Consider the following 9,311-nt stretch of genomic DNA (forward strand, 5'->3'; position numbering starts at 1 on the left):
AGACACCAGAAAATCCTAATGTGGGCAGCAGTCACCAGAAAATCGCAATGTGGGCAGCAGTGACCAGAAAATCGTAATGTGGGCAGCAGACACCAGAAAATCGCAATGTGGGCAGCAGACACCTGAAAATCGCAATGTGGGCAGCAGACACCTGAAAATCGTAATGTGGGCAGCAGACACCTGAAAATCGCAATGTGGGCAGCAGACACCTGAAAATCGTAATGTGGGCAGCAGAAACCTGAAAATCGTAATGTGGGCAGCAGACACCTGAAAATCGTAATGTGGGCAGCAGACACCTGAAAATCGCAATGTGGGCAGCAGTGACCAGAAAATCGTAATGTGGGCAGCAGACACCTGAAAATCGCAATGTGGGCAGCAGACACCAGAAAATCGTAATGTGGGCAGCAGACACCAGAAAATCGCAATGTGGGCAGCAGACACCAGAAAATCATAATGTGGGCAGCAGACACCTGAAAATCGTAATGTGGGCAGCAGGCACCTGAAAATCGTAATGTGGGCAGCAGACACCAGAAAATCATAATATGGGCAGCAGACACCTGAAAATCGTAATGTGGGCAGCAGACACCTGAAAATCGTAATGTGGGCAGCAGACACCTCAAAATCCCCCTGCAGAATTTCAGAGCGCCCCCCCCCCCCCCGGGGCCCGCTCGTGGCCGGTTTTTGGGGGGCTGGAGGGGTGGCAGCATGAGGGCAAAGCCTTGCCCACAATCGGCGGGGAGAGGGGAAGTTCCCTCCTCTCCCTCACCTCGGGGCTCTCCCCTCTGCCCCCCCTCCAGCTAGTGAGCTAGAGCGAGAAGGCGGCGATGGAACGCAAGGAAGAAGGTATGTATCCCGCCGCCGCTGCTGCCCGCTGCCCACACACATTCACTAGCTGGAGAGGGGCGCAGAGGGGAGAGGGGGGAACTTCCCCTCTCCCCGCCGACTGTGGGCAAGGCTTTCCCCTCATGCTGCCACCCCTCCAGCCCCCAAAAAACGGCCCTGAGCGGGCCCCAGGGGGGGGGGCGGGCCCCCCCGCGGGCGCAGGCGCTGCAGGGCCTGTTGTTACGCCCCTGCTGATACGCTAATAGTAATGTCAAGATGAGGAACTGTAGTATTACCATTCCGTAACCATCTACTCCAAACTTTATCGAACTTGGCTGGGTGGCCCCTCGTTTGGTATGTGAGGCAGTATAAAGGGAGGTTTTGATTAATCAGATTTTTAAAGTCTTCCACTGATGGGGGTGCAGGGGACTTCCATTTCATAAGTAAACATTTCCTTGCATAGAAAAAGACAGTCCTGAGAAATAGCTGTTTATGCTTGTTGCAAGAGACATTATCAATAATACTCAACATAGAGGCCTTAAAGGACATGTCAATTGGTCTGCCTAAAGTTTGAAGACCGACAGTAGATGGGTGACCTGTTTCCAGAAATTAAAAACCGGCCCTCAATCCCATACACAGTGGATAAAGTCTGCCTCGGGATGTCCACATTTATAACACCCAAAACCAGTGCCCTGACCCATTTTGGATAACTTGAGAGGAGTATAATATATTTGATGCAGCCATTTGATCTGAATTAATTTGTCGTTGGCACTGATCACGCTAGGCATATAATACATTTCTAGTTCTATCCAGTCTGCAGGTGTAAACTCATACCGTTCAGATTGCCACCTTGTTTTAGCCAATTTGTATTTATGAAAACCCACCTTTTGTGATACAGCAGAGTAATATCTAGAAATTTGTTTGGACGTGTCTTTGTTAAGTACTAGTAATTCTGGCTCAGAGGGTTTAATGTGGACACCCGAGATTCCCACTTGAGATCTGATGGCATCACGGAGCTGGAAATAGTGAAAGATGTAGTGGCGTGGGAGATTACATTCCGTTTTTAAGTTGGTAAAAGATTTGAACTCCCCTTCCACAAAGATATGATTGATGTATTTAACACCATGTTTGATCCAAAATTGGCTATCCTCCATTTTCAGAAGTTCAGGTAAACGTGGATTTGCCCATAGAGGGGCACTAGGGGACACGGAGTTCAAATCGCCAGGAAATACCCTATCCACTGGCCACCATCAATGATGCTTTTAGAAGGGACGAGCCTCTGCTGCAAGGGACTACGCCTCTATAGATTATATTGGCTAAGGCTTCGAATGAGGTAGCTATATCCACCTCCAGAGTCATGGAAGCATCTTCTCTGTCTGCGCTCATTCACTTTGGAATGTGAGTAAGCTGTACAGCTAAGTAATAAAGGCGGAAATTGGGAAGAGCCAGTCCTCCAAATGCCATTGGAAGGCGCAGGGTGGACAGAGCTAGGCGCGGGACGAAGCTACCCCACAAGAAACTGGATACAATTGAGTCTAATTTAGTGAAGAGACGCTTAGGGATATATTCAGGTGATGATTGCAAGATGTAGAGAAGTTTCGGAGCAGATATCATTTTGATAATTGTGGCTTTACCTACTAAATTTGATGGGAGCTTGCTCCATACTTTAAACTTGTCCCTAAGTGACTCAATTATGGGTGTAAGATTAGTTTGTAGGTATTCTGCAACATCTCTGGTGACATTCACCCCCAGGTAGCGGAAAGACTCTGCTACCACCAACTGTGAGGATGGATGAATTGCCCCTGCTGCCTCTGGATCCAGGGGGAAGAGTACGGATTTGGACCAATTTACCCTAAGGCCTGAGACCTTCTGGAAAGCTGTATAAATATTAAAGACCTCCACTAATGAAGGACCCGGGTCTGCTAGGTACAGCAGGACGTCATCGGCGTATAATGAAATCCTTTCTTCTATTTTATGAACTTGAAGACCCTTGACTGTTGGAGATGATCGAATGTGTTAAGCTAGGGGTTCCATTGCCAAAGTAAACAGAAGGGGGGACAGAGGGCACCCCTGTTTGGTTCCTCTGGATATCTCGAATGGTTCCGAGATATATGAATTAACTCTTATTCTTGCACTAGGATGTGCATATAGTATGTCGAACCACTTCCTGAACGTCTCCCCAAAGCCCATCTTGCATAACACCGCTCTCAGGTAAGACCATTCCACAGAGTCAAATGCCTTGTGTGTGTCCAAGGACAAAATGACTCTAGAACCTGCGTTTTTGTGTGGGAATTGCACATTAGAAAAGAGGCGTCTTATATTAGATTTGGTAGATCTCCCGGGTATAAAACCTGTTTGATCCTCGTGAACCAATGTGGTAATGTATTGATTAAGGCGATTAGCAAGAATTTTCGCTAAGATTTTTGCGTCAGTGTTTATCAGAGAAATAGGTCTGTATGATTCACAAAGGTCAGGATTTTTATTTGGGCAGTAAAACGATTAGGGCTTCATACAGAGAGTCAGGAAGTGTTCCAACAGATAAAGAGTGGGCATACAGTTTAGCTAATTTAAATACGGAAATCTGTTTACTTTTAAGGTACCACTCCGCCGGGATACCGTCAGGGCCCGGCGTTTTACCTTTTTTAAAGGAATCTATCGCCATTATTATCTCAGTTTCTGAGATAGGCAGGTCCAAAGCATCTCGGGCAGCATTATCCAGACTGGGTAGGTCCAGCCGGTCCAAAAAAGCAAAGATTGAGCTTGCGCAGTTATCGGATTTGCTGGTATACAGGTCAGTGTAAAAGCTAAAAAATTCCCTGGCAATGTCTACTGAGGAGGTATAAAACGTGCCGGAGGCAGAAAGTATTCTAGGAATGGCCGTAACTGTGTCATTAGATCTGAGCATGTAAACTAAAAGCTTGCTGCATTTGTTGCCGAATTCAAATGATCTTTGTCTAGATATAATTTCTCTACGCTTTGCCCGCCTCACCAATTCCAGCTCATGTGATCTTCTAGCTAGAGCCCAGTTTTCGTAGGTCTCAGCACCTGGGGCTAATATTAGTTGATTTTTAGCTTCCTTCACCCTGGATTTAGCAAACTCACGGGAGGCCCGGTCATTTTGTCTGATGATAGACATAGAGGCTCTAAAAGAGCCCCGCAGAACTGCCTTACTGGCGTCCCAGCATACATTTGGGTCAGCTGATCCCGTATTTTCGAACCAGTAATGTGTCATGGCTTCGTGACATGAGGTTACAATTGTCGGGTCTTCCAGTCACCAAGGGCCCATTCTCCAGTGTCCGGTCTGGCTTGCACCCAAACAGCGAAGCTCACAGATCAGTGGAGAGTGGTCCGATATGCCATGAGAGAGATATTTTACTTCCTCCACCATAGGTAATATATCTTTAGTGCCAAGACACATATCGATTCGCGACATAGATTTAAATTGATCTGAATAACAGGAAAAATCTCTTTTTTTCTGGAAAACGCCATCTCCATATATCTATTAGTTCAAGTTTTGACATCCACTCAACTAGAGAGGGATATGAACGGGAACTTTTAGATAATTTATCTTTCTGGGGATCAATGACTGCATTAAAATCCCCCATAATGAGAATTGGATTGTCAAGATTGTTGCGAATCTTAAATGTCATTGCATCAAGAACTGAGGCAGAGAAAGGTGGAGGGATATATAGTGATACCACCGTGAGTTTGCGACCTTCAATCATGACCGTAATTATTGTGAATCTACCTGTTGGGTCTACCTGAACTTCCTGTACAAACACGAAAGGAAGACACGGCACTCAGGAGCTGTGTGCAGCAACAAGCTGTATTGAAGCAGACAGTACACTACATGTTTCGGGCGGAGCCCTTCATCAGGTGTAACGCCCCCCCATCAACACAGGCAATTTATACCCACCCCCAGGAAGTGACAACGTTCAAAAACAGAATAACATCAACACCAGGGAACTACACACCAGTGTCTACCCTGGACTGAACCTGAGAATAAACACTAGAGTACAGTTATGCATTACATCACTTATTCCTTATAAATATTACAGAAAGAGAATTAATAGTGACTTATCAATATGATGAATTGAGTCCATTATTCCTCTGTGGAGTCCCCCCTGAAAAAAAGGAGAATCAGAGAAAACAGGCCAAATTATTATTTTCATTCAAACCATTCGGAGAGATACAATCAAATCTCCAAATCCATTTTGCTTCCCTCTGTAAAAGCAACTTATCTCTGTTCCCACCCCTCATAAGAGGAGGGATAGCATCCATAATAAACCATCGCAACTGTGTCACGGAATGGCCCATCTGCAAGAAATGCCTTGCAACCGGTGTATCATACTGCGATTTCCCAGCAGCCAAATTCGTGATCGCTTGTCGGTGCTGCTGTATCCTGCATTTAGCCATACGTCTGGTCTTCCCGACGTAGACCAAACCGCAAGGACACTTCAGACCATACACGACAAATGGTGTGTAACAATAATAGCGATTATTAATGAACATTTTTTTACCTGTACGCGGATGCGAGATCGAATTGCCTCTGATAATTGAACTACAACAGTTACACTCCAAACACGGAAACGTACCACATCGATTTGGAGCCGCCATGTCGCGTCTGTCAATAATAATATCCGAGTTACACACAAGATCACGAATTGACTTACCTTTCTTGTACGCAAACAGTGGTGGTTGTGTAAATAATGCTCCATACTCACTATCCAACTGTAGGATTGGCCAATGCTTGCGTATAACACTCCTAATCTGCTCTGACTGGTGACAATAGGTGGTTACAAACGGAATCCGCTCACTAGACTTAGCTGAAGACTTTCTGCTAGCCTGTCTGATTAGTCTTTCCCTATCCAGACTTCTCACTTCTGAGCTGATCTTTTTCAAAGAATCCCGGTCATACCCCTTGACCCCTAATTTATCGATAAGTTTCTCTGCAGACCTGTCATAATCTCCTAAGGATGAACAGATCCGTCTCGCCCTCAAAAATTGGCCTTTGGGAATCCCCTTCTTAATACAACCGGCATGGAAACTGTCCGTCCTCAGGAGATTATTCCGCTCTGTTGGTTTAGAAAACAACCTAGTCACCAGGAAACCATCCTTTTTAAGAATAGAAACATCCAAATAATTTACCGTAACATCAGAACACTCTGCAGTAAATTTAATTGTTGGATGCGAGGTATTGGCTGCACATACCATAGAATCGAACCTCTCACGTGAGCCTTGCCACAGAATTAAAATATCATCGACAAACCGATAATATGCGAGAATATCTCGAGCATATTCGTCGTTGTCAATAAACAGCTGCTTTTCAAGATCAGCCACAAAAAGATTGGCTAATGAGGGACCTACAGGAGAACCCATGCTGGTACCCTGCAGCTGAATGAAAAAGTCTTTGTCGAATCTAAAGTAATTGCAACCAAGTACCAATTCAAGACAATCCAACAAGTAATATACCATACGATTAGATATGTCAGTCTCCAACAACCTATTCTCAATACACTTCATACATTCTTGGTGCGGAATGGAGGTGAATAAATTTTGAACTTCCTGTACTGAGCCTGGGAAGCTCTTGCTAATTAGGATTGCAGTACCTCTAGAGAATGAGGAAAAGTGCAAAACATGATAGCTTGCTATCCAGGGTTTTTTTTAAGGAGAGAACTCTGCCACCTGTTAAGTGTGTCTCCTGTAAACAGATGATATGGGGTGAAAGCTTTTGCAAATGGTCAAAGACTAGCCTGCGCTTAATGACATTGTTTAAACCACTAGTATTCCATGATATCATGCGTAAATTAGCCATAGTCAGATAGTAGAATGAGTGTTACTTTTACTGGACGTAGTACTGTATGTAGTCATTAGAGTATTGTTGTTCAAAAAATAGAATTGTTGGACCCCTACCCCATTTATCTTAACAGACCCAACACCCAGGTACCCTCCCCACTCCCTGCTCCCAACTCCAGAAAGTTTTATTCCCCGAACTTACTTAACTAGGGTATCGCTGGTGGCCAGCCCTCCCCACCCGCGTTAAGTAGGATGTGCATTAACAAACCATTGTTTCAACATTGTTAAGGTTAGAACTCGTCTTTACGGACACTATGTAGAATGACTGAAGTAGCCTCAGTGTGCCATTGATATGCATTTGACTACATGTGAGCTCTGGGCTAGATTTTATCCAGGCCAGAGTCATATGTTGGATTGAATCTTATCACCATATCTTAGTGAGTATAACAATGTGGTAGAGCATAAATGAAGTACAGGTGTCTATTAAGACTGCAGCACAGAGAACTATTGCATAGAAAAATAATTCAAATAAACCGTTTTGCTTAACAGGAATCCGAACAGGAGAGAACAGTCAGAAAATGGATAAGCAAAGATAAATGTCTTATGCAGTTCAGATACGTCACAGTACATTAGTACTTTAACCTCCCTGGCGGTAAGCCCGTGCTGAGCACGGGCTATGCCGCGCAGGGGGATTTCTCAGGCCCTGCTGGGCCGATTTTGATAAATTTTTTTTGCATCACGCAGCTAGCGCTTTGCTAGCTGCGTGTGCCCTCTGATCGCCGCCGCTCCACACCGATTACGCGGCGCTCCCCGCGCCGTGAGTGCCCCCCCCCGACCCAGTGCGCTGCCTGGCCAATCAGTGCCAGGCAGCGCTGAGGGGTAGATCGGGTCTCCCAATGACGTCACGACGTCGATGACGACGGTGACGTCATGCCGCCCGTCGCCATGGCGACGGGGGAAGCCCTCCAGGAGATCCCGTTCTTTGAACGGGATCTCCTGATCTACGATCGCCGGAGGCTGTCATGTAGCGAGACTTTGTCTCGCTACATGAAAAAAAAAAAAAAAAAAAAAAAAAGACTTTGCTGCCCCCTGGCGGATTTTTAATAAACCGCCAGGAGGGTTAAGAGCAGAGAGACTGTGTAAACTTTATGCTGGTTAGCGTGGCATCATACAGCAGTACATGTAAGAGGCACTTCCTAACACACAGGGTTAGCTGACTTGTTACATTTCAAAGCCCTGATCATCTAGCCATTGTGAAACCTCAGCCGCAAAGAAAAAGTGCGCTTTGCCTTCGTGTGTAACTTTCAATTTAACAGGAAACAACATGCTATATTGAAGTTGGTTATCTCTGAGGTGTTTTTTAACGTTGAAAAAAGTGGCCCTTTTTTTCTGGATCTCTAGTGAAAAGTCCTGGTATATGGAGACTTTTACTCCGTTTATGGATCGATCTGGTTGATTTCTAGCTTTGCGCAGTATTGCTGTTTTGTCTCTGTAATTGAGAAACTTCATAACTATGGGGCGTGGAGAAGCCCCTGGCTTTGGCGGGCCTCCGGGTACTCTGTGCGCTCTCTCAATAACATATGCCTGCGACACATTTAAATCAGGGAGCACTTCCTTAAACCAGTTCTCGAAAAAGACCTCAGGGTTGGAGCCTTCTGCTTTTTCAGGGACCCCTACTATTCGCAGATTACATCTGCGGGCCCTGTTTTCTAAATCATCGAGTTTAGCAGAATGATTAGTGGAGGTACTGGTTACCCTTTAGATGTTTTGTTGCATAGGCGCCACAGAGTTCTCCAGGTCTCTGATCCTGCGTACCGATATAGTGGTGCGGTCTTTCACTTTAGATAGATTATGTTTAACAAAAGAGAGGTCAGCTTGAATAGAGTCTAATCCCGAGGTCATAGATGTGTGCAAAAGCTTAATTGCCTCCATAATTTCAGCTCTGGATGGCTCTTCTGCGGCCTGTATATCATCCTCTAATGCTCCCACATCATAATCTTCCCTCTGCTGCATGATGGAGTCTCCACTACCCGACCAAGCTGGTGACAAATGCGGTTGTGCAGGCGGGGAGGTATTATGTAGACTCTTGGGGCTTGTGTTGAGATCATGCTGCGTGGCCATACTGGATTGTGGGGAGTGATTTATGTCCTGCGGCTCGGCAGCTTCAGTCTCAGGAGCGCCAGTCCCCCCTTCTGGAGCAGATTTTTTCCCCTTATTATTATCCATTTTAGGGAGAGGGTTCTGTACAGGTAGGATCTTACCCGTGTGAGAAGCGGGGGTTGTCCCCGATGTCTGCTGCGAACTAGTGCCTGGCAGTGCTTCCTCCAGCCCCTCCATCATTGTTTTCTGGCTGGATTTTGTAGCCATCCCTCCTTGTGGCCGTGTCCCCCTCAGTCTCTGGGACCAGACCGGGGTCGGTTTGAGCAGTTTGGACAACAGGATACCACCAGAATGCACGCGGGTAAGGGAGAGCTGTGGAAACTCGCGTCCTCACAGCTTCATGGCCGGCCACGCTCCCTCTAGATGTGTTAGTTTAGTTCTTGCAGGGAGGGTGATGTATGTGCTGTATAGGTGGCCACCGCTCCAGGGTTTTTTGTAAGGGTTGGTGCAATACTGAGGGATTAAGGTTGTTTGTATGTGGTAAATTGTCTTTTATGCAATAACACAGCATTTATAACCAGGTTGATCTCTGA

General features: G+C 45.8%; 1 protein-coding gene across 1 annotated transcript in view; it reads right to left on the reverse strand.

The window, feature by feature from the left end:
* Positions 1–4,054, reverse strand: part of LOC137526106 (ectonucleotide pyrophosphatase/phosphodiesterase family member 7-like) — a 118,958-nt gene extending 114,904 nt beyond the window's left edge. The window contains exon 1 of the mRNA XM_068247322.1: positions 3,460–4,054. Coding sequence (XP_068103423.1) covers positions 3,460–4,054 — 595 coding nt within the window. The remainder of the gene's footprint in view (positions 1–3,459) is intronic.
* Between the last annotated feature and the right edge of the window lie 5,257 nt (positions 4,055–9,311).

This window comes from Hyperolius riggenbachi, chromosome 7 (assembly GCF_040937935.1).
Source record: "Hyperolius riggenbachi isolate aHypRig1 chromosome 7, aHypRig1.pri, whole genome shotgun sequence".
NCBI classification, from domain to species: domain Eukaryota; kingdom Metazoa; phylum Chordata; class Amphibia; order Anura; family Hyperoliidae; genus Hyperolius; species Hyperolius riggenbachi.